This window comes from Babylonia areolata, chromosome 29 (assembly GCF_041734735.1).
Source record: "Babylonia areolata isolate BAREFJ2019XMU chromosome 29, ASM4173473v1, whole genome shotgun sequence".
In the NCBI taxonomy this organism is placed as follows: domain Eukaryota; kingdom Metazoa; phylum Mollusca; class Gastropoda; order Neogastropoda; family Buccinidae; genus Babylonia; species Babylonia areolata.
The window spans coordinates 8,651,862-8,679,545 of NC_134904.1; the positions used below are offsets into that span (position 1 = coordinate 8,651,862).

General features: G+C 43.6%; 1 protein-coding gene across 3 annotated transcripts in view; it reads right to left on the reverse strand.

Moving 5' to 3' along the window:
• Positions 1 to 4,716: 4,716 nt before the first annotated feature.
• The window catches only part of LOC143302241 (phosphorylase b kinase gamma catalytic chain, skeletal muscle/heart isoform-like), a 67,046-nt gene continuing 44,078 nt past the window's right edge, over positions 4,717 to 27,684 (reverse strand). For 2 of the 3 annotated variants that reach the window (XM_076616824.1, XM_076616826.1), the window contains 4 exons: positions 24,072 to 24,152; positions 18,518 to 18,592; positions 7,279 to 7,320; positions 4,717 to 5,283 (listed from right to left, as the gene is read on the reverse strand). In XM_076616824.1, coding sequence (XP_076472939.1) covers positions 5,017 to 5,283; positions 7,279 to 7,320; positions 18,518 to 18,592; positions 24,072 to 24,152 — 465 coding nt within the window. In that variant the 3' untranslated portion in view covers positions 4,717 to 5,016. The remainder of the gene's footprint in view (positions 5,284 to 7,278; positions 7,321 to 18,517; positions 18,593 to 24,071; positions 24,153 to 27,684) is intronic. The other variant, XM_076616825.1, reaches the window with a different exon arrangement.

Genomic DNA, 27,684 nt, shown 5'->3' on the forward strand with positions numbered 1-27,684 from the left:
CAGAAGGTTAATCACTCCAGACAGTCAATTTCTTCATGATTCCTTTATTGATAAACACATGGCCACACACAAAAGCAGCTTCAATAAAAAAATAAAATAAAATTAAAAAAAACAAACCCAAAAAACAAACAGAATAAGAAGCTGAAGCTTTCACCATGTCAACAGCTTCACAGACACACACACGCAAGTGCACACACACACACACACACACATCCACACATGTAGACATAAACAAGCACACGTACACACACACACACATACATACATTTGACACTGTTGATTATATAAAGGTCCATCCCCCCCCCCAACCCCCCAAAGACTTTTCCAGCCCCAGAAAAGGTTCCGTCACTTTCCTAGAGTTGCAGACTGTGTGGAAGAGTGAAGCACACTAACAAGTCTGCCCTTACCATCATCACCACAGTGCCCTGTGAAGAACCACGTCTGGACAAGGTACTGACCGACCACAGGCTGTGACATCATCATCATCATCATCACCACAGTGCCCTGTGAAGGAGCACGTCTGGACAAGGTACTGACCGACCACAGGCTGTGACATCATCATCATCATCATCATCACAGTACTCTGTGAAGGACCACATCTGGACAAGGTACTGACCGACCACAGGCTGTGACATCATCATCATCATCACCACAGTGCCCTGTGAAGAACCATGTCTGGACAAGGTACTGACTGACCACAGGCTGTGACATCATCATCATCATCACAGTGCCCTGTGAAGGACCATGTCTGGACAAGGTACTGACTGACCACAGGCTGTGACATCATCATCATCATCATCATCACAGTGCTCTGTGAAGAACCATGTCTGGACAAGGTACTGACTGACCACAGGCTGTGACATCATCATCATCATCATCACAGTGCTTTGTGAAGGACCACATCTGGACAAGGTACTGACCGACCACAGGCTGTGACATCATCATCATCATCACCATCATCATCACAGTGCCCTGTGAAGAACCACGTCTGGACAAGGTACTGACTGACCACAGGCTGTGACATCATCATCATCATCATCATCACAGTGCTCTGTGAAGGACCATGTCTGGACAAGGTACTGACTGACCACAGGCTGTGACATCATCATCATCATCATCATCATCACAGTGCTCTGTGAAGGACCACGTCTGGACAAGGTACTGACTGGCCACCCTTCTTTCCACAGGCATCACACAAGCCCCTTCCTAAACTTCAACACTTGTTGATGCACACACACACACACACACACACACACACACACACTCATTTGTGGTTTTGCTTTGGAGGTGAGATTCTCTCAGATGACTACAACTAAAAATCAATTAAAAAACCTACGACTTCAAATTTAATCAATTAAAACTGACTAAAATCAGTCTTGCATTTTGACAACACACACACACACACACACACACACACACAGTGTTATCAATCAATTTTCCTTCAGTTCCAATAAAGACAAAAACTTGTTTCTGTGTGGTTTTCACCACAAATACAGCATCAGTCTGAGGACTACAAAACACACTCTAATTATCCTGTAATCAAAAGGATCAGCCACTACCAATTCTAACACAAAACTTATCAAAGACTAGACTGCAAATGTCTGGCACTATCTCTAATAATATTAAAAAAAAGGCAAAGGTTAACTCTCTCCATATGAACGGCAAAAGAGATGACGTTAACAGCGTTTCACCCCAATTACCATCATCAAAATATTGCAAGTGGAAGGCTCTTATACTGAAGAGGTGAATGGTGACAAAGAATACCACAATTCTGACGACGGAAGCTAAAGGTTGGGTCATTCAGACATCCGCTGGACATCCGAGGGTCTGTGTAGAGGAGAAGAGAGGACTGGCCGTACTGAGTGAGTTAAAGGTCCCAGAGCTGTTAACAGCCAGCAGGGCAGTGAATTCATATCCACTGTGTCCAGGGATCAGCGCAGAAAGGCAAGGCCCAATCCTCTCCTTCCGCCGTTTTAACCTTCCCCACGCAAATTCAGGTAGCCATTGACACCTGGGTGGAGGGACAGAAAGTGAAGTAAAGTACCTTTCTTTTTTTTTTCTTTTTTTCTTTTTTTCCTCAAGGCCTGACTAAGCGTGTTGGGCTACGCCGCTGGTCAGGCATCTGCTTGGCAGATGTGGTGTAGCATATATGGATTTGTCTGAACGCAGTGACGCCTCCTTGAGCTACTGAAACTGAAACTCCCAAGAACACAGCACCATGATGAAACAGAGCATCGAACCCTGATCACTGGTCAACACCGGACCACAACTCCAACAACACCCGACTGATTCTGACAGGGCACCTACAATCATATCCCTGTCTAAAACCACACATATCTCCTCTATAAATAAATGGAGGGGATAAGAAAGAACAAAATGCACAGAGAGCCTGCCCCACATCCAGGAACGGACGGACATCAACAAGTCTAATTCTGAACACCAGAAAATACCCTCCCCACCACACACGCGCCTGCTGCACACCAACAGAGTCCAGGAACTGACACCAGCAGGTCCAATTCTGATCACCAAAAAACACACACACACACCTGCACCCCAAGACAAGCCTGGCGTCAATCCAGTGTTGGTGCCGTACAACGTTCATATTCTAAATATATTTGTTTAATAATTACGATGTAATAATTATTTGCAATGTTTTTAAAAGCGAATATGTGAAATGCTTTTATTTGAGAACATATGTTTATTACTCTTGTTTAATCAAGTTATCCGCAGTGTGTGTGTGTGTGTGTGGGTGGGGCGTGGGGGGTGCAGGGTGTGTGCTGATTATCTGGTTGTGGTTTTCCGCAATTCATCTTTATTCTTATCTCATCTGTCTATTATAATCAATGTGCAGTATAGTAGGCTATGTTTATAATTATATTCAAATAATGTTTCTTAATTCTTTCTGTTTTTACATTAAGAATACTAGTTATTACCTGCATTGTGTGTGGATGTATGTATGAAACGATGTATGTGATATTTTTTACATTTGTATCTTCGTAATATTCGTAGGGGCTGTTGTTGGCTTTTACAGTTATGGTCCCCATGTCGTTTACTTGTCTATGTTGTGATGATGCACCTGACTAAATTTCTCCAGTTGGAGATAATAAAGTTATTCTTATCTTAATGTAAGAAAAATATACAGACAAGCTGCATACAACAAAATAAGGCCAAATGAACACGCTTAATAGCCAAAAAAAGCGTTAGACGAGACAGAGCGAAAACCTGACAAGATGGCGTGGAGAGCCTTGGCTAAAGGAATGATTCAGCGCTTATAGCTGTTAGAGGCGTTTGATTGGCTAAGAGCGGACCAGGCAAAGAGGGGCGTCTTTTTACTGTTAGCCGCGCGAAATTTGGCCAAGCAGAGCAAACCAATAGGCCTAGTTTGCATCAGTTTGACATGGTACAGTATATGACACCAAACCAGTGTTGGTGCCACATTACTTATCAACCAACACCCTAAACACTGCCAGCCCTCCTCCTAAACACTGCCAGTTCACAAGTGGGTAAAGTTTGGGTGGGTTTTTTTTTTTTTTTTTTTTTTCTCTTTAAAGAAACGAAAACCCTGGTCGAAAATGAAAAAAAAAAAGAAGAAAAATAAATCTATTCTCCATACATTCCCTACATGTTAATACTGATATACAGGCATCCGTCAGTCTTGGAAGACTATGGAGTTGTGGTCTGGTTGGTGATTGATACAGCATCGGGTGTGGCTGGACAGGTATTGCAATACGGGAGTTCAGTCCATCCCACCCAGCCCACAGGTGAAGTCTGACGCCATGTCTGATTTGCTATGTCAATACTGTAACAGCATGTTTCTGCAGTTATCCCAAGTCATGTCCCGTAAACTGTAACGCACACACTACTGACTTTTTTTCTTTTTCCTAAAACTGCATTTCAATTAAAATAGTTTGTTTTTTTTAAGACACCCGAACACAAACAAAAGCATGGTGTGGACTTTCCTATACACATCTTTTCTTTCCATGATACTGAGAGGTTTCTCAAAATTAACCTTTGTCAAACCCAGCCAGCCTGTCCATGGCACAAGGGAATGGGCCGACCCAAACAGCCTGTCCCCAGCACAAGGGAATGGGCCGACCCAAACAGCCTGTCCCCAGCACAAGGGAATGGGCCGACCCAAACAGCCTGTCCCCAGCACAAGGGAATGGGCCGACCCAAACAGCCTGTCCCCGGCACAAGGGAATGGGCCGACCCAAACAGCCTGTCCCCGGCACAAGGGAATGGGCCGACCCAAACAGCCTCATCTCACACATGCAAGTCCCCCATCACAATGGATGCTCGTTCCCCCACTTTCTGAACCATCCAAACTACACCAGGAATAAAACAAACAAACAAAAACTGTTTATGTACAATATTTCTTCCCTTGAGTTTTCTAAACTGTTAGAAATAATAAAGTTTACTGCGCTAATATCAGTGTAATGTGCACTGTTACAGTGTGCACTGACTGTGTACCATATATCACACGTCTATTTCTCTTGTTGAGATAATAAACTACCGTTTTCTGTAATTTGTTGTTATATATGTACATATATGCAAAAATGAAAATTAAAGGAAAAAAAAAAAAAAAGAAAGGAAAAAGAAAGAAGAAGTACTTGTGTGAGTTGAAGCCTAACCACACACCACCAGCTTCTTGCAGAAATGTACCTGATGATGTATCCATCACAGGGCACTCACTGCCTAACAGAAAAATCAGGATATTTCCACACACACACACACAAAATAAATAAACAGACACGTTACCCCCCCGAACCCCCACTCCCATTTCCCTTACAGACCTACAAGCCGTCATCGTCAAGTTATTGGTGAAATGTACGCCATGCATTCACCACAGCACACTGCAGAGCAAACCATGGGGACAGTTCCACACACAAAATAAATTAAGACACATAAAAAAAAAAAAAAAAAAAAAAGCAAAAAATACAAAAACCCCAAAGAACCCCAAACCCCTTGCCCTATCCCTGACAGAACCCCAGGGCAAGACCTACAGCCTATGCGTCATCAAGCTTGTATGGACCAAGGCTGGCTGTTGTCAGCAGTCTCCTGTTTCCAGTCGTCACGCAGTGTGTGTTCGAAGAGAGCGGCGCGGTTCTGGTTCTCCCCTCTCTTCACCCAGTGGGCGTACATGCCGAACGCACAGCCGTCGATCAGGCGGCGGAAGATTCGAACCTGGTAGGGGTTGTTCTTGACCGTGTCCACCTCCACGGGAGGCGGGTGCTGGTGGAACATCTTCATGCGGAAGAAGAAGCAGATTGCCAGTACTGCAGACTGAACCAACAACGCATCATTCTATTTTACAGACTGAAACCAACAACGCATTTTATTTTACAGACTGAAACCAACAATGCATCATTTTATTTTACAGACTGAAACCAACAACGCATCATTTTATTTTACAGACTGAAACCAACAACACATCATTTTATTTTAGACTATAACCAACAACGCATCATTTTATTTTACAGACTATAACCAACAACGCATCATTTTATTTTACAGACTGAAACCAACAACGCATCATTTTATTTTACGGACTGTAACCAACAACACATTATATTTTACAGACTGAAACCAACAACATGTCCCTTTATTTTACAGACTGAAACCAACAACACGTTATGTTATTTTACAGACTGAAACCAACAACATGTCCCTTTATTTTACAGACTGAAACCAACAACACGTTATGTTATTTTACAGACTGAAACCAACAACATGTCCCTTTATTTTACAGACTGAAACCAACAACACGTTATGTTATTTTACAGACTGAAACCAACAACATGTCCCTTTATTTTACAGACTGAAACCAACAACACGTCACGTTATTTTACAGACTGAAACTAACAACTCATCACATTATCAGTAAAGCTTCACTTTGTTTCACAGACTGAAACCAACAACATGTCCCTTTATTTTACAGACTGAAACCAACAACACGTCACGTTATTTTACAGACTGAAACTAACAACTCATCACATTATCAGTAAACAACTCGCCAATCGACTTCTAAGGTTACCTCACGTCAGAACTAAGACCTACAGACATAGATCTTTTTCTTTTCACACCACAAGGGCGTGGAACAGACTCTCTGACAGCCTCCACCACTCTGACAATCGCCTCTTTCAAATCAGACCTCAAAACTCAACTCTTCTCTCAGCAATAAGTCTCCTTCTCAACTTCTGGCATGTCCATCAAAACAGTGTATACTCCTGTGTGTGTTGTATGCTTAACTATGTGTGTGTGTAAATATATGTATGTGTACACACATGCATATGCTGTTCAAATGTGTGTTTGAATGAGTGAGTGTGTACATGTGTGTGGTGTGTGTGGGGGTGTGGGGTGTGGGGTGTGTGGGTGTGGGTGTGGGTGTAAGTATTCAAGTGTATATGGGCTGGGGGTGGGTATGCACACATGTATAATTCAATATATATGTATTCACTGTGCTTATGTGTGTGTGTGCATGTACAGTTTGCATGGGACATTTTGGTGTGTGTATGTAACATTAATGTGAAGAGCTATTTTCAAAGAGCAGGTTTCTGGACACTCTGCAATACAAGCATCCCACTGAAACCAACAACATGTCCCTTTATTTTACAGACTGAAACCAACAACATGTCACGTTATTTTACAGACTGAAACTAACAACTCATCACATTATCAGTAAACAACTCGCCAATCGACTTCTAAGGTTACCTCACGTCAGAACTAAGACCTACAGACATAGATCTTTTTCTTTTCACACCACAAGGGCGTGGAACAGACTCTCTGACAGCCTCCACCACTCTGACAATCGCCTCTTTCAAATCAGACCTCAAAACTCAACTCTTCTCTCAGCAATAAGTCTCCTTCTCAACTTCTGGCATGTCCATCAAAACAGTGTATACTCCTGTGTGTGTTGTATGCTTAACTATGTGTGTGTGTAAATATATGTATGTGTACACACATGCATATGCTGTTCAAATGTGTGTTTGAATGAGTGAGTGTGTACATGTGTGTGGTGTGTGTGGGGGTGTGGGGTGTGTGGGTGTGGGTGTGGGTGTAAGTATTCAAGTGTATATGGGCTGGGGGTGGGTATGCACACATGTATAATTCAATATATATGTATTCACTGTGCTTATGTGTGTGTGTGCATGTACAGTTTGCATGGGACATTTTGGTGTGTGTATGTAACATTAATGTGAAGAGCTATTTTCAAAGAGCAGGTTTCTGGACACTCTGCAATACAAGCATCCCACTTAGGCAGTGCTTAGGAGTACTTACCCTGAACACCTTCTTGGCATCAAACTTCTTCTCTGGCACCAGCTGAAACCAAAGACAAGAGGGACAGTAGGTGATGTTCACACACCATTCACTGTGCTCTTCCCAAAACAGCCTCCCTTCCCTGCCTCTTCCTTGTGTTCAGTTTCTCCAGTTTTAGAGTTATGCATGCGTTCGAATGACTGGTGCCAAAGCGCTTTGATTTGTCTCTGCACAAGATTCAGCGCTATATAAATACCATTATTATTACTATTATTATTATTATTATTAATAGATCTCAACACACACATGGTACAGTCAGTGAAGAATCTCCTGGCCATGCCTCACCACACAAAGGTAGCACAGAAAATGGACCATCTATGGTCACGTCAAACAAAATACATTTTATAAAAAAATATTCAACACACACAAATGATGGCATATCTTTACACACACACACGCACACACACACGTACACACTCTCACAAGAATTTCACATGTGTTCACTTGCATTCAGGAACTTACCACTCATAAGTGCAGGCCATACACTTGCAAGCATGCACAAACATGTGCATGTAGTGATGTACACACACACACACTCACACACACACACACACACACAAACACTCACTCACACACACACACACACACCACAGTCACAATAGTCAAAATGAACCCAACCAAAATCTAATGAAAAACAGTCCTCAGACATTTCAAGCCACGTCATCACTATACAAGCTGTTCTTGATGCAGGCAGATCACCAACAATGTCTCTCAGCAAAATAACAATCTAAAGCTTCACTAAACCTAATGTTCAGAGAAATAAAAAAAAAACATATATCATAATGATTGATATATCTTTGTCAGATTATCAATGGAAAGTCCAATGTATGCTAATAGCATGCACTTGTTTTTTTTGTAAGTGTCAAAATTTGTTTAAAAAGTTTCGTTGTTGAAATTTTGAGAAAAGGAGTATGTAGAAATTGCTAGGGGGGGGGGGGGGGGGGGGGGGGGGCAAGCATATATGAATAAAATTATAAATATAAATCTCTATTTATATATCTATCTATGTATGTATCTATCTATCCATCTAGATCGATAGATGCTGATATCAAAGACTCCAACAATTAATTTAGACCTGTCCCATTCTTTTGACTTTATTGCCTTGATTATGGGTAGACTGATGTACCGGGAAACAAAAAATGTGTGTGTATGTGTGTGCGTGCTTAGAGAGAGAGAGAGACAGAGACAGAGACAGAGAGACAGACACAGACAGACAGGGGGGGCAGACAGAGATAGAGAGAGAGAGGGGGGGGGATAGAGAGAGAGACAGAGACAGAACCAGAGACAGACAGACAGAGAGAGAGAGAGAGAGGGAGGTGAGAGACTAACAGAAACAGAGACAGAGAGAAAGAAGACAGCTGCTGTAGAACTTCTTTTGACACAGCAGGCACAGCTGTATAATTATCACAATATATCATCCAAGTCACACACAATCACTGACATAACATACATCTTCACCTTGTAATCAGCTACACGACTGTGGCTAAAATAAAAGGAGAAGGACACCAGGTTCATCTCCACAAGCCAACACAAACCAGAAATGTCTTAACAAAGCAGCAGAGAGTCCAGTGCTAAATGGACGTAAGCCAACGACAAACCAAAGTCCAAAGCAAGCCAAGCAAAAACAAACTGATAATCATGTTGGCATTAGGAAAATAAAAAAAAAGAGAGAAAACAACAACAACAACAACAAAAAAAACAAAACAAAACAAAAATAAATAAAAAACAAAGACAAAGCCATCAGCAAAATATGGAAATGACAAATAATCAATTATGAATCTTTGACGCTTTTTCATTGCACATTCATGTCAGCCATTTTCTGTTGTTCTACACAAACTTTCAAATATATAACAACAAAAAAGGTGGTGTAACTTTTTTTTTTTGTGTTTTTTTAAAATATCAAATGTTATAAACACACTTGTTGACCTAAACAATAATTATGTAAAACAAGGTAGCAGAGGAAAACAGTTTAACTGCCAGACAGAACTTTGAAAGATGACTTTACCAAAATGCACTAAAGTATATATAAAGTATTCTATGGACTATGAGGCGATACTTTTCCCCTGACTTCAATCCATGCGTCTTACAATACACTGTGTCTAATAATATGTAACTGAAATATAGTCTGATTGAAGTCGTGAATATGATTCGAATCATACCGAGGTTGATATTTGAACCTGAAGTATGAGATTCGAAAGGAAGCCGTGAATCAGAATCAAAACAACTCACAAACAATCCACTTTCAAACTGCATGTGGGCGCACATCACAAGGTGAGTCAAAGAAGCAGGTAAAATGTTTGAATAGTTGTTCTGACAATCCTCCCTGGTGGAACAACAAAAGTCTGAATGATTGTTCTGACAATCCTCCCTGGTGGAACAACAAAAGTCTGAATGATTGTTCTGACAATCCTCCCTGGTGGAACAACAAAAGTCTGAATGATTGTTCTGACAATCCTCCCTGGTGGAACAACAAAAGTCTGAATGATTGTTCTGACCATCCTCCCTGGTGGAACAACAAAAGTCTGAATGATTGTTCTGACAATCCTCCCTGGTGGAACAACAAAAGTCTGAATGATTGTTCTGACAATCCTCCCTGGTGGAACAACAAAAGTCTGAATGATTGTTCTGACCATCAACCCTGGTGGAACAACAAAAGTCTGAATGATTGTTCTGACAATCATCCCTGGTGGAACAATAAAGTTTCTCTCTAAAGTTATAAGGCCAGCAGGGCAGTGAATTCACATCCACTGTGTCCAGGGATCAACGTAGGAAGGCAGTGAATTCACATACTCTGTGTCCAGGGATCAACGTAGGAAGGCAGTGAATTCACATACTCTGTGTCCAGGGATCAACGTAGGAAGGCAGTGAAGTCACATACTCTGTGTCCAGGGATCAATGTAGGAAGGCAGTGAATTCACATCCACTGTGTCCAGGGATCAATGTAGGAAGGCAGTGAATTCACATCCACTGTGTCCAGGGATCAATGTAGGAAGGCAGTGAATTCACATCCACTGTGTCCAGGGATCAACATAGGAAGGCAGTGAATTCACATCCACTGTGTCCAGGGATCAATGTAGGAAGGCAGTGAATTCACATCCACTGTGTCAAGGGATCAATGTAGGAAGGCAGTGAATTCACATCCACTGTGTCCAGGGATCAATGTAGGAAGGCAGTGAATTCACATCCACTGTGTCCAGGGATCAACGTAGGAAGGCAGTGAATTCACATCCACTGTGTCAAGGGATCAATGTAGGAAGGCAGTGAATTCACATCCACTGTGTCAAGGGATCAATGTAGGAAGGCAGTGAATTCACATCCACTGTGTCCAGGGATCAACGTAGGAAGGCAGTGAATTCACATACTCTGTGTCCAGGGATCAACGTAGGAAGGCAGTGAATTCACATATTCTGTGTCCAGGGATCAACGTAGGAAGGCAGTGAATTCACATCCACTGTGTCCAGGGATCAACATAGGAAGGCAGTGAATTCACATCCACTGTGTCCAGGGATCAACATAGGAAGGCAGTGAATTCACATCCACTGTGTCAAGGGATCAATGTAGGAAGGCAGTGAATTCACATCCACTGTGTCAAGGGATCAATGTAGGAAGGCAGTGAATTCACATCCACTGTGTCCAGGGATCAATGTAGGAAGGCAGTGAATTCACATCCACTGTGTCCAGGGATCAATGTAGGAAGGCAGTGAATTCACATCCACTGTGTCAAGGGATCAATGTAGGAAGGCAGTGAATTCACATCCACTGTGTCAAGGGATCAATGTAGGAAGGCAGTGAATTCACATCCACTGTGTCCAGGGATCAACGTAGGAAGGCAGTGAATTCACATACTCTGTGTCCAGGGATCAACGTAGGAAGGCAGTGAATTCACATACTCTGTGTCTTGGGATCAATGTAGGAAGGCAGTGAATTCACATCCACTGTGTCAAGGGATCAACGTAGGAAGGTAGTGAATTCACATCCACTGTGTCCAGGGATCAACATAGGAAGGCAGTGAATTCACATCCACTGTGTCCAGGGATCAACATAGGAAAGCAATGAATTCACATCCACTGTGTCAAGGGATCAACGTAGGAAGGCAGTGAATTCACATGCACTGTGTCCAGGGATCAACATAGGAAGGCAATGAATTCACATCCACTGTGTCAAGGGATCAACGTAGGAAGGCAGTGAATTCACATCCACTGTGTCAAGGGATCAACGTAGGAAGGCAGTGAATTCACATGCACTGTGTCCAGGGATCAACATAGGAAGGCAGTGAATTCACATCCACTGTGTCAAGGGATCAACGTAGGAAGGCAGTGAATTCACATCCACTGTGTCCAGGAATCAACATAGGAAGGCAGTGAATTCACATCCACTGTGTCCAGGGATCAACGTAGGAAGGCAGTGAATTCACATCCACTGTGTCCATGGATCAACGTAGGAAGGCAGTGAATTCACATCCACTGTGTCCATGGATCAACGTAGGAAGGCAGTGAATTCACATCCACTGTGTCCAGGGATCAACGTAGGAAGGCAGTGAATTCACATCCATTGTGTCAAGGGATCAACGTAGGAAGGCAGCGAATTCACATCCACTGTGTACAGGGATCAACATAGGAAAGCAATGAATTCACATCCACTGTGTCAAGGGATCAACGTAGGAAGGCAGTGAATTCACATCCACTGTGTCCAGGGATCAACGTAGAAAGGCAGTGAATTCACATCCACTGTGTCCAGGGATCAACGTAGGAAGGCAGTGAATTCACATCCACTGTGTCCAGGGATCAACGTAGGAAGGCAGTGAATTCACATCCACTGTGTCAAGGGATCAACATAGGAAGGCAGTGAATTCACATCCACTGTGTCAAGGGATCAACGTAGGAAGGCAGTGAATTCACATCCACTGTGTCAAGGGATCAACGTAGGAAGGCAGTGAATTCACATCCATTGTGTCAAGGGATCAACGTAGGAAGGCAGCGAATTCACATCCACTGTGTACAGGGATCAACATAGGAAAGCAATGAATTCACATCCACTGTGTCAAGGGATCAACGTAGGAAGGCAGTGAATTCACATGCACTGTGTCCAGGGATCAACATAGGAAGGCAATGAATTCACATCCACTGTGTCCAGGGATCAACGTAGGAAGGCAGTGAATTCACATCCACTGTGTCAAGGGATCAACGTAGGAAGGCAGTGAATTCACATCCACTGTGTCCAGGGATCAACACAGGAAGACGGGGCCCAATCCTCTCCTTCCGTTGTTTTAACCTTCCCCAACCCAGTCAGGTACCCACTAACACCTGGGTGGAGTGAGGAAAACAAAGTGCCTTTCCCAAGGACACAACACCACGCCAAAACTGGGAACCCAACCCTGATCACTGGATCAGAAGTCAAATGCTTTACTCTACCAAGTGCCTTGTAATCTGTAAATGTGGTATAACAAAATCAAAATTAAAATTGCACACACACACACAACCATAACAACAGGAAATGAAAAACAGTCATGGTTGAACATAATCAAAATGTACTTTTCTTTCACTCAAATATAGCAAACATGGGCATACAATTCTAAAACAACAAAAAAAACAAACATATGGAAGCCAACTAGCCACATGCAGAACAGCAGCAGAGAAACAATGAACAAAGAACGATGAACAATGAACAATGCTGTAATGAACTTGTGTACAACCATGAAGCTAAGGGCACCTAAGTGCCATCAACTGATCAATTCAGGTACCATGGATAAACGTCTCAGAGCCATGAAGCTAGTGGCGGCCAGGGAAATGGACATCTTTATCTGTCGACCATCCAAACATGTTAGTCCATTAGTTCTTGACTGCACAACATCTATCAGTGAGCCCATTAGTTCTTGACTGCACAACATCCATCAGTGAGCCCATTAGTTCTTGACTGCACAACATCTATTAATTCCTGACTGCACAATATCTAATAATTAGTCCATTAGTTCTGGATGGCTCAATGTTTGTTAATTAGTACATTAGTTCTGGATTGCGCAATGTTTGTTAATTAGTACATTAGTTCTGGATTGCCCAATATTTGTTAATTAGTACATTAGTTCTGGATTGCGCAATATTTGTTAATTAGTACATTAGTTCTGGACTGCGCAATGTTTGTAAATAAGTACATTAGTTCTGGACTGCACACTGTTTGTTAACGAACAATAGATTAAAAGAAAATAGATTATAAAAGTAAAAGACAACAGTGAAGAATGAAAGAGTGAGGCAGTGTCAGGGTCCTAAGTCTAACAACTTGCCCTCTCCACCAGTCATCTGTCATCCTATGCTTCATCTTATGGACTTCTGACAACTTGCCCTCCCCACTAGTCATCTGTCATCCTATGCTTCATCTTATGGACTTCTGACAACTTGCCCTCCCCACTAGTCATCTGTCATCCTATGCTTCATCTTATGGACTTCTGACAACTTGCCCTCTCCACTCAGTCATCTGTCATCCTATGCTTCATCTTATGGACTTCTGACAACTTGCCCTCCCCACTAGTCATCTGTCATCCTATGCTTCATCTTATGGACTTCTAACAACCTGCCCTCTCCACTAGTCATCTGTCATCCTATGCTTCATCTTATGGACTTCTAACAACTTGCCCTCCCCACTCAGTCATCTGTCATCCTATGCTTCATCTTATGGACTTCTAACAACTTGCCCTCTCCACTCAGTCATCTGTCATCCTATGCTTCATCTTATGGACTTCTGACAACTTGCCCTCTCCACTCAGTCATCTGTCATCCTATGCTTCATCTTATGGACTTCTGACAACTTGCCCTCTCCACTCAGTCATCTGTCATCCTATGCTTCATCTTATGGACTTCTGACAACTTGCCCTCCCCACTAGTCATCTGTCATCCTATGCTGCATCTTATGGACTTCTGACAACTTGCCCTCTCCACCAGTCATCTGTCATCCTATGCTTCATCTTATGGACTTCTAACAACTTGCCCTCTCCACCAGTCATCTGTCATCCTATGCTTCATCTTATGGACTTCTAACAACTTGCCCTCTCCACTAGTCATCTGTCATCCTATGCTTCATCTTATGGGCTTCTAACAACTTGCCCTCTCCACCAGTCATGGTCCTTTTTTCTCACTGAACATACAATAATGCCCATGTTTAATCATAGTATGATGCTGTATACCTTTGGCTGTGATTGCTGCATGTGTATGGCTGTGATTATTGTATGTGTGGTTTACTCAGTTAACTTCAGTATTTTATATATACTAATTGCATGTGTGTGACTGTGCTTATTGTATGTGGGATTTACTTTTAAGTCGACATTCAAGCTTTTATGACTTCTGTATATCTTGTATGTCTACTGTGATTATTGCATTGTGTGATGGTGTTTATTGTATGTGGAAATCACTTTTCCATGCTTTTATGTCTTCTGTGTAATTCAGTGAATAACCTTGATTTTTGTACACTGTTTATGTGTTTTACACCACAAGTCTACTTCTAGAGAGGGAAGAGAGAGAGAGAGAGAGAGAGAGAGAGAGAGAGAGAGAGAGAGAGAGAGAGAGAGAGAGAGAGAGTGAGAGAGTGAGAGCAATGACATCTCTGCATGTGACTGTAAAAGTATACACCTGACATAATGATGTCAGGCAGAAGGAGGATCAGGACATGCACTGTTCTGCTGTGACATCACTCTGACCCCCTCTGACTTCTCCACTAGCTCCACATGCATGCACACACCAGACTTCCTAGCCACAATAAACAGACTCCACTCCCTCTGAACAAACTACTAATTCCAGACTTCCTAGCCACAATAAACACTCTCCACTCCCTCTGAACAAACTACTAATTCCAGACTTCCTAGCCACAAATAAACACTCTCCACTCCCTCTGAACAAACTACTAATTCCAGACTTCCTAGCCACAAATAAACACTCTCCACTCCCTCTGAACAAACTACTAATTCCAGACTTCCTAGCCACAGATAAACACTCTCCACTCCCTCTGAACAAACTACTAATTCCAGACTTCCTAGCCACAAATAAACACTCTTCACTCCCTCTGAACAAACTACTAATTCCAGACTTCCTAGCCACAAATAAACACTCTCCACTCCCTCTGAACAAACTACCAATTCCAGACTTCCTAGCCACAAATAAACAGTCTCCACTCCCTCTGAACAAACTACTAATTCCAGACTTCCTAGCCACAAATAAACACTCTCCACTCCCTCTGAACAAACTACTAATTCCAGACTTCCTAGCCACAACACTCTCCACTCCCTCTGAACAAACTACTAATTCCAGACTTCCTAGCCACAAATAAACATCTCCACTCCCTCTGAACAAACTACTAATTCCAGACTTCCTAGCCACAAATAAACACTCTCCACTCCCTCTGAACAAACTACTAATTCCAGACTTCCTAGCCACAAATAAACACTCTCCACTCCCTCTGAACAAACTACTAATTCCAGACTTCCTAGCCACAGATAAACACTCTCCACTCCCTCTGAACAAACTACTAATTCCAGACTTCCTAGCCACAAATAAACACTCTTCACTCCCTCTGAACAAACTACTAATTCCAGACTTCCTAGCCACAAATAAACACTCTCCACTCCCTCTGAACAAACTACCAATTCCAGACTTCCTAGCCACAAATAAACAGTCTCCACTCCCTCTGAACAAACTACTAATTCCAGACTTCCTAGCCACAAATAAACACTCTCCACTCCCTCTGAACAAACTACTAATTCCAGACTTCCTAGCCACAACACTCTCCACTCCCTCTGAACAAACTACTAATTCCAGACTTCCTAGCCACAAATAAACATCTCCACTCCCTCTGAACAAACTACTAATTCCAGACTTCCTAGCCACAAATAAACATCTCCACTCCCTCTGAACAAACTACTAATTCCAGACTTCCTAGCCACAAATAAACACTCTCCACTCCCTCTGAACAAACTACTAATTCCAGACTTCCTAGCCACAAATAAACACTCTCCACTCCCTCTGAACAAACTACTAATTCCAGACTTCCTAGCCACAAATAAACACTCTCCACTCCCTCTGAACAAACTACTAATTCCAGACTTCCTAGCCACAAATAAACACTCTCCTCTCCCTCTGAACAAACTACTAATTCCAGACTTCCTAGCCACAAATAAACACTCTCCACTCCCTCTGAACAAACTACTAATTCCAGACTTCCTAGCCACAAATAAACACTCTCCACTCCCTCTGAACAAACTACTAATTCCAGACTTCCTAGCCACAAATAAACACTCTCCACTCCCTCTGAACAAACTACTAATTCCAGACTTCCTAGCCACAGATAAACACTCTCCACTCCCTCTGAACAAACTACTAATTCCAGACTTCCTAGCCACAAATAAACACTCTTCACTCCCTCTGAACAAACTACTAATTCCAGACTTCCTAGCCACAAATAAACACTCTCCACTCCCTCTGAACAAACTACCAATTCCAGACTTCCTAGCCACAAATAAACAGTCTCCACTCCCTCTGAACAAACTACTAATTCCAGACTTCCTAGCCACAAATAAACACTCTCCACTCCCTCTGAACAAACTACTAATTCCAGACTTCCTAGCCACAACACTCTCCACTCCCTCTGAACAAACTACTAATTCCAGACTTCCTAGCCACAAATAAACATCTCCACTCCCTCTGAACAAACTACTAATTCCAGACTTCCTAGCCACAAATAAACACTCTCCACTCCCTCTGAACAAACTACTAATTCCAGACTTCCTAGCCACAAATAAACACTCTCCACTCCCTCTGAACAAACTACTAATTCCAGACTTCCTAGCCACAGATAAACACTCTCCACTCCCTCTGAACAAACTACTAATTCCAGACTTCCTAGCCACAAATAAACACTCTTCACTCCCTCTGAACAAACTACTAATTCCAGACTTCCTAGCCACAAATAAACACTCTCCACTCCCTCTGAACAAACTACCAATTCCAGACTTCCTAGCCACAAATAAACAGTCTCCACTCCCTCTGAACAAACTACTAATTCCAGACTTCCTAGCCACAAATAAACACTCTCCACTCCCTCTGAACAAACTACTAATTCCAGACTTCCTAGCCACAACACTCTCCACTCCCTCTGAACAAACTACTAATTCCAGACTTCCTAGCCACAAATAAACATCTCCACTCCCTCTGAACAAACTACTAATTCCAGACTTCCTAGCCACAAATAAACATCTCCACTCCCTCTGAACAAACTACTAATTCCAGACTTCCTAGCCACAAATAAACACTCTCCACTCCCTCTGAACAAACTACTAATTCCAGACTTCCTAGCCACAAATAAACACTCTCCACTCCCTCTGAACAAACTACTAATTCCAGACTTCCTAGCCACAAATAAACACTCTCCACTCCCTCTGAACAAACTACTAATTCCAGACTTCCTAGCCACAAATAAACACTCTCCTCTCCCTCTGAACAAACTACTAATTCCAGACTTCCTAGCCACAAATAAACACTCTCCACTCCCTCTGAACAAACTACTAATTCCAGACTTCCTAGCCACAAATAAACACTCTCCACTCCCTCTGAACAAACTACTAATTCCAGACTTCCTAGCCACAACACTCTCCACTCCCTCTGAACAAACTACTAATTCCAGACTTCCTAGCCACAAATAAACATCTCCACTCCCTCTGAACAAACTACTAATTCCAGACTTCCTAGCCACAAATAAACACTCTCCACTCCCTCTGAACAAACTACTAATTCCAGACTTCCTAGCCACAAATAAACACTCTCCACTCCCTCTGAACAAACTACTAATTCCAGACTTCCTAGCCACAAATAAACACTCTCCACTCCCTCTGAACAAACTACTAATTCCAGACTTCCTGGCCACAAATAAACACTCTCCACTACCTATCAATAATTTGCTACCTCCACCCACATTTCAGAATCCAGACTAAGCGGCTACACATCCTCAAGTCATCAGACCTGCACACATGTATTCAGTTTCCACAGTCACACAGAAAGCGGCCAGAAGCGCAGGCAGAGGCAGTGTGCGATACACAAGCGTCATAATCCACACCCTCAGACACCAGGAGAACTACAAGTCCCTGGGGATGTGGGAGGGAGGGGTGGGGGGGGGGGGGGGGGGGGGGGGGGGCTGGAGGGGAGGGGTTATCTGAGCAAGACCTTACAGAAGAACGCTGCGGAAATGATGGAGGACCAACTAATTGGGTTGGGCTCTTAACGCAATAATCCATTCCACCGTCCTGAAAGGAAGCAATGCTCAAGCAAATTAATTCACAACCAAGCCCAAAAAACAACCAAACATGTTTCAACACACAAAATATATACAAATAAAAAAAAAAAAAAAAAAAGAGAGAGAAAGAAAGAATGGAAAGAAAACGAATTATCTGGCGATGTGTTGCAGGGGTTCCCTCTGCCTTTCAACTCTTCACCCTATTCAAACTCAGCTCTTTTCAAAGATCTCACCATGGGCAGCTTCAAGAAATTGGAAACATTTTGCACACCCCTACCCCTCCTCTAAACAAAGCAGTGTGGATGACTAAAACAGCATCAGTTAAAACAGTCATACACTTAAAAATCCTAGTCATATGTACACAGATGCCATAGGCTGAAAGCTGTACACAAATCTTTCATGGCACCATGCAGCATATTACAGCACCACACACCCTGTGCACGTGTAGTTCATAGTGACCTTAGTAGTCAGTGCAACTAGTGTTAACCCCTTGACTGCTGCTAAGTATGCTCTTCAGTGAAGGGCTGTCACCTTACTGAGATCAGACAGAGCCTACAGGTCAGGATGTCAGTGAAGGGCTGTCACCTCACTGAGATCAGAGCTTACAGGTCAGGATGTTAGTGAAGGGCTGTCACCTTACTGAGATCAGACAGAGCTTACAGGTCAGGATGTCAGTGAAGGGATGTCACCTCACTGAGATCAGACAGAGCTCATAGTTACAGGTCAGGATGTCAGTGAAGGGATGTCACCTCACTGAGATCAGACAGAGCTTACAGGTCAGGATGTCAGTGAAGGGCTGTCACCTCACTGAGATCAGACAGAGCTTACAGGTCAGGATGTCAGTGAAGGGCTGTCACCTTACTGAGATCAGACAGAGCTTACAGGTCAGGATGTCACTGAAGGGCTGTCACCTCACTGAGATCAGACAGAGCTTACAGGTCAGGATGTCAGTGAAGGGCTGTCACCTCACTCTGATCAGACAGAGCTTTCAGGTCAGGGTGTCAGTCCCTGTTCTGTATTTGGACTTTCTCCTCAAAGGACTACATTACTTTGTTCAATAAAATCAAATTCCCCGCTTAAAACAGATATTACAAGTCCTCATTGCACTGGCATCAAAGGCCAGTGACACTGATGTGACTCCACCATGGTACAGCAGTCAAGGGTTTAAACAACACACTCCCCAAACACAATTAGTGCACCCTCTAACACTGAAAACAAGCAGTGCCTCACACTATCTGGTATACAAATATAAAAATATACAAAACTATTTGTATACAAATATAAAAAAATGTTTTGTATACAAATACATACATACATACATATATATATATATATATATATATATACTGCTTCTAAAACAAGCATGCTCCCATCTCCATTACGCAGCTCTACACTGGATACCAACATGTGTGTGTGTGTGTGTGTGTGTGTGTGTGTGTGAAGGGGAGGGGAGGGGGATGAGTGTGTTAATGTGTATATTGAGACCAAACAAATCAACTGTCACTGTCACTGGTCACCAACAACACATGTCTTTGTCAGGGACAGGAGACCTAACAAATCAACTGTCACTGGTCACCAATATGTCTTTGTCAGGGACTGGAGACCTAACAAATCAACTGTCACTGGTCACCAATAACATATGTCTTTGTCAGGGACTGGAGACCTAACAAATCAACTGTCACTGTCATTGGTCACCAATAACTCATCTTTGTCAGGGACAGGATACCTAACAAATCAACTGTCACTGTCACCGGTCACCAATAACACGTCTTTGTCATGGACAGGAGACCTAACAAATCAATTGTCACTGTCACTGGTCACCAACAACACATGTCTTTGTCAGGGACAGGAGACCTAACAAATCAACTGTCACTGGTCACCAATAACACATATCTTTTTCATGGACAGGAGACCTTATAAATCAACTGTCACTGTCACTGGTCACCAATAACATGTCTTTGTCAGGGACAGGAGACCTAACAAATCAACTGTCACTGGTCACCAATAACACATGTCTTTGTCATGGACAGGAGACCTAACAAATCAATTGTCACTGTCACTGGTCACCAACAACACATGTCTTTGTCAGGGACAGGAGACCTAACAAATCAACTGTCACTGGTCACCAATAGCACGTCTTTGTCTGGGACAGGAGACTTAACAAATCAACTGTCACTGTCACTGGTCACCAATAACATATGTCTCTGTCATGAACTGGAGACCTTATAAATCAACTGTCACTGTCACTGGTCACCAATAACACATGTCTTTGTCATGGACAGGAGACCTTATAAATCAACTGTCACTGGTCACCAACAACACATGTCTTTGTCATGGACAGGAGACCTAACAAATCAACTGTCACTTGTCACCAATAACACGTCTTTGTCATGGACAGGAGACCTTATAAATCAACTGTCACTGTCACTGGTCACCAACAACACATGTCTTTGTCAGGGACAGGAGACCTAATAAATCAACTGTCACTGTCACTGGTCACCAATAACACATGTCTTTGTCAGGGACAGGAGACCTAACAAATCAACTGTCACTGTCACTGGTCACCAACAACACATGTCTTTGTCAGGGACAGGAGACCTAACAAATCAACTGTTACTGTCATTGGTCACCAATAACACATCTTTGTCAGGGACAGGATACCTAACAAATCAACTGTCACTGGTCACCAATAACACATGTCTTTGTCAGGGACTGGAGACCTAACAAATCAACTGTCACTGGTCACCAATAACATATGTCTTTGTCAGGGACTGGAGACCTAACAAATCAACTGTCACTGGTCACCAATAACATATGTCTTTGTCAGGGACTGGAGACCTAACAAATCAACTGTCACTGGTCACCAATAACACATGTCTTTGTCATGGACAGGAGACCTAACAAATCAACTGTCACTGGTCACCAACAACACGTCTTTGTCAGGGACAGGAGACCTAACAAATCAACTGTCACTGGTCACCAACAACACATGTCTTTGTCAGGGACAGGAGACCAAACAAATCAACTGTCACTGTCACTGGTCACCAATAACATGTCTTTGTCAGGGACAGGAGACCTAACAAATCAACTGTCACTGGTCACCAATAACACATGTCTCTGTCATGGACAGGAGACCTAACAAATCAACTGTCACTGGTCACCAATAACACATGTCTCTGTCATGGACAGGAGACCTAACAAATCAACTGTCACTGGTCACCAATAACACAGCCGTGTGCATCTCTTTCCATCATCTACCTATCCAAAAACAATAACACCGGTGCATGTTATCCACCACTCCAACAACAGCAACATAGATGAATGGTAAAACTTGTAAGTAATCAAGTGGTTAAACATTAAAACAAAAAAAGATGGAAAATGGGGAGAAAAATACAAAAAGGGGGAAAAAAAAGAGAGCAAAAACATGCACAAAGTTAACAGAGGGAAAAAAAAAACAGAAGAGAAAAGAAAACCTAACTACAAACAGAAAAAATATGACATACACAAACTTTGAAAGGAGCACAACCTTACATAATACAACGCCTGTGCTGAATGAAATGAGCCAACCAATGTGCTGTGCCCAATTTGCATTAAGTACTGTGTGCACCATAGTCCGGGAAGGACCCCAAAGACAAACCACAGGCATGCCACAGGACAAAGACTTTTGTTAGACTCTCTTGCAGCACTCTCGACGCCAGAGACAAACACAAGCATGCCACAGGACAAGACGGTTCAGCTTACAGCACTCACGACGCCAGAGACAAACACAAGCATGCCACAGGACAAGACGGTTCAGCTTACAGCACTCTCGACGCCAGAGACAAACACAAGCATGCCACAGGACAAGACAGTTCAGCTTACAGCACTCACGACGCCAGAGACAAACACAAGCATGCCACAGGACAAGACGGTTCAGCTTACAGCACTCTCGACGCCAGAGACAAACACAAGCATGCCACAGGACAAGACGGTTCAGCTTACAGCACTCTCGACGCCAGAGACAAACACAAGCATGCCACAGGACAAGACGGTTCAGCTTACAGCACTCTCGACACCAGAGACAAACACAAGCATGCCACAGGACATGACGGTGCAGCTTACAGCACTCACGACGCCAGAGACAAACACAAGCATGCCACAGGACAAGACAGTTCCAGCGTACAGCACTCTCGACGCCAGAGACAAACACAAGCATGCCACAGAACAAGACGGTTCAGCTTACAGCACTCTCGACGCCAGAGACAAACACAAGCATGCCACAGGACAAGACGGTTCAGCTTACAGCACTCTCGACGCCAGAGACAAACACAAGCATGCCACAGGACAAGACGGTTCAGCTTACAGCACTCTCGATGCCAGAGACAAACACAAGCATGCCACAGGACAAGACGGTTCAGCTTACAGCACTCTCGATGCCAGAGACAAACACAAGCATGCCACAGGACAAGACAGTTCAGCTTAAAGCACTCTCGACGCCAGAGACAAACACAAGCATGCCACAGGACAAGACAGTTCAGCTTACAGCACTCTCGACGCCAGAGACAAACACAAGCATGCCACAGGACAAGACGGTTCAGCTTACAGCACTCTCGACGCCAGAGACAAACACAAGCATGCCACAGGACAAGACGGTTCAGCTTACAGCACTCTCGATGCCAGAGACAAACACAAGCATGCCACAGGACAAGACAGTTCCAGCGTACAGCACTCACGACGCCAGAGACAAACACAAGCATGCCACAGGACAAGACAGTTCCAGCGTACAGTACTCACGACGCCAGAGACAAACACAAGCATGCCACAGAACAAGACGGTTCAGCTTACAGCACTCTCGACGCCAGAGACAAACACAAGCATGCCACAGGACAAGACGGTTCAGCTTACAGCACTCTCAACGCCAGAGACAAACACAAGCATGCCACAGGACAAGACGGTTCAGCTTACAGCACTCTCGACGCCAGAGACAAACACAAGCATGCCACAGGACAAGACGGTTCAGCTTACAGCACTCTCGACGCCAGAGACAAACACAAGCATGCCACAGGACAAGACGGTTCAGCTTACAGCACTCTCGACACCAGAGACAAACACAAGCATGCCACAGAACAAGACGGTTCAGCTTACAGCACTCTCGACGCCAGAGACAAACACAAGCATGCCACAGGACAAGACGGTTCAGCTTACAGCACTCACGACGCCAGAGACAAACACAAGCATACCACAGGACAAGACGGTTCTGCTTACAGCACTCTTGACGCCAGAGACAAACACAAGCATGCCACAGGACAAGACGGTTCAGCTTACAGCACTCTCGACGCCAGAGACAAACACAAGCATGCCACAGGACAAGACGGTTCAGCTTACAGCACTCTCGACGCCAGAGACAAACACAAGCATGCCACAGGACAAGACGGTTCCAGCATACAGCACTCATGACGCCAGAGACAAACCACAGGACAACAAGACAGTGTCCAACTTGCAGCACTCACATCTCTCTCAAAGAAGGGGTGCAGCAGAGCTTGCATCGCAGTCAGTCGACTGGCTGGGTCCACCACCAGCAGCTTGGAGATCTGTCGCACACACACAGCCCTCACATCACCTCACAGCGCATTGCATCACATTGCATCATATTGCATTACATCGCATCGCATCAATCTGCATCACACTGCGTTACACCACATCAATCTGCATCACACTGCATCATATTGCATTACATCGCATCACATCAATCTGCATCACACTGCGTTACACCACATCAATCTGCATCACATTGCATCATATTGCATTACATTGCATCACATCAATCTGCATCACACTGCATCATATTGCATTACGTCGCATCGCATCACATCAATCTGCATGACACTGCATTACACCACATCAATCTGCATCATATTGCATTACATCACATCAGTCTGCATCACACTGTGTTACACCACATCAATCTGCATCACACTGCATCATATTGCATTATATCGCATCACATCACATCAATCTGCACCACACTGCGTTACACCACATCAATCTGCATCACATCGCATCATATTACATTACATCACAGCACATCGCATTACACTGCAACACATGACGTTGCACCAAGTCACTTCGCATCATACCACATCATTCACTTCACAACCAGTCACACACACCCACAACCCTGCAGCCGTCAGAACTGGTGATGACCCAGACGCTGTGAACAGGGGCAGGGTGCACACAGTGACCATGAGCATGCAGCAGGCCCCCCGGAGAAGGTTCTGAACCTGTCTGCAACCAGTGCAGGAAAACTGAGAATGGCCTGTGTGGAACTTCACTCTCGGGGGCCACAATCGTCTGTACTACAAACAAGAGTTGTTTCCCTTGATCTCTGGATGATTATGACCAGAAGGTATGCTGTCTTTTTATATTGTATTTCTACTTTTTTGTCACAACAGATTTCTCTCTGTGAAATTCTGGCTGCTCTCCCCAGGGACAACCCTTTTGTTGCCGCGGGTTCTTTTACTTGCACTAAGCGTATGCTGCACACAGATTCTCGGTTTATCGTCTCATCCAAATGATTAGCGTCCAGACCACCACTCAAGGTCTAGTGGAGGGGGAGAAAATACTGGCGGCTGGAACCAGTGCGCTCAGATTCTCTCGCTTCCTGGGTGGACGAGTTACCTCTAGGCCAACACTCCACATAGCAATGATGCAGATTGGATCAGAATGTGCAGCGTTAGAGTGACCTTGTGAAGACAGTCTAGGGCCCACCCCACAATTTGAACTGATCAGAAGCCTTGGGTCACTCTCCTTGTGGTCCAGCCCATGACAAAGACACTCTCAAAACCAGTCCAAGACAAAGCCACTCTCAAAACCAGCCCATGACAAAGACACTCTCAAAACCAGCCCATGTCAAAGACACTCTCAAAACCAGTCCAAGACAAAGACACTCTCAAAACAAGAGAGGCAAGGCCTTCAAGACTCACTTGTGATAAATTAAGTCCCCTAGCATTAATTACAGAGTAATTTCCCTTTTTTTACTATCTGCACCAAAACGTTTGCAAAATAAATAAAAATTCCATGCTTAGCAAAAGAAGTTCCTGTTTGAACAAAAAATGATAATAATGACTCCTCTTGTTGTGTCAGAATAAGAGGTCAAAGTGCCGAGTTTAGAGAATACAAAAAATATCAATATAACAGTAAATGCAGTTTGCATATAATTAGGCTTCTTTTTTTTTTCTTTTTTTTTGCCCATCCCAGAGGTGGAATATTGTTTTAAACAAGATGACTGGAAAGAACTGAATTTTTCGTTTTTTTATGCCAAATTTGGTGTCAAGTGACAAAGTATTTGCAGAGAAAATGTCAATGTTAAAGTTTACCACGGACATACAGACACACGGACACACACACACACACACACACACACACACACACAGACAACCGAACACCGGGTTAAAACATAGACTCACTTTGTTTACACAAGCGAGTCAACCAGTCCAAGACAAAGCCACTCTCAAAACCAGCCCATGACAAAGACATTCTCAAAACCAGTCCAAGACAAAGACACTCTCAAAACCAGCCCATGACAAAGACACTCTCAAAACCAGTCCAAGACAAAGCCACCCTCAAAACCAGTCCAAGACAAAGACACTCTCAAAACCAGTCCAAGACAAAGCCACTCTCAAAACCAGCCCGTGACAAAGACACTCTCAAAACCAGCCCATGACAAAGACACTCTCAAAAACCAGTCCAAGACAAAGCAATAAAATGTTTGTTTTTTTTTCTTTCCTTCTTCATGCATCATAATCACACTGGCCCCTCAGTCTGAGCACACCTAGGACTGACGTCACTGAGCTCCTCAGTGGTGCTATGACACACCCCCTGAAGAAACAACAACCACTGGTGATTTCAGAGGCATTCAAATTAGGAGCCAAAAAATAAAACAACATGAAATAAAATAAAACAACATAACATAAATATGTGGAGTGATGGCCTAGAGGTAACGCATCCGCCTAGGAAGCGAGAGAGAATCTGAGCGCGCTGGTTCGAATCACGGCTCAGCCGCCGATATTTTCTCCCCCTCCACTAGACCTTGAGTGGTGGTCTGGACGCTAGTCTTTCGGATGAGACGATAAACCGAGGTCCCGTGTGCAGCATGCACTTAGCGCACATAAAAGAACCCACAGCAACAAAAGGGTTGTTCCTGGCAAAATTCTGTAGAAAAATCCACTGCGATAGGAAAAACAAATAAAACTGCAGGCAGGAAAAAATCAAAAAAAAAAAAAAAGGGTGGCGCTGTATGTAGTGTAGCGACGCGCTTTCCCTGGGGAGAGCAGCCTGAATTTCACACAGAGAAATCTGTTGTGATAAAAAGAAATACAAATACAAATAAATAGACAGGAAAAAAAAAGAAAAGAGAATGTCCACACACTTGTAAGAGGAGAGAGAGACAGGGGCTCGAGGCCCACCATGCCACTGTCTCAGCCACACACACACACGTGGCCAGCTCATCAAATCCACTGGTGGAAAACTAACAAGCTGAAGTGTAGGTTTGGGGTGGCAGTTTTAACAGAAGCCAACAGGCAACAGCCCCCACTACTGACCATATACAGCAACACCACCACTGACCATATACAGCGTCCCCACCACTGACCATATACAGCAACACCACCACTGACCAGATCTGTGGAGGTTTACAGCACCACAATCACTGACCAGACCTGTGGAGGTTTACAGCACCACAATCACTGACCAGACCTGTGGAGGTTTACAGCACCACAATCACTGACCAGATCTGTGGAGGTTTACAGCACCACAATCACTGACCAGATCTGTGGAGGTTTACAGCACCACAATCACTGACCAGACCTATTGTGGTTTACAGCACTATAAACACTGACCAGATCTGTGGAGGTTTACAGCACTATGAACACTGACCAGATCTGTGGAGGTTTACAGCACTATAAACACTGACCAGACCTGTGGAGGTTTACAGCACCATAAGCACTGACCAGGTCTGTGGAGGTTTACAGCACCATAAGCACTGACCAGACCTATGGAGGTTTACAGCACCATAAGCACTGACCAGGTCTGTGGAGGTTTACAGCACTATAAACACTGACCAGA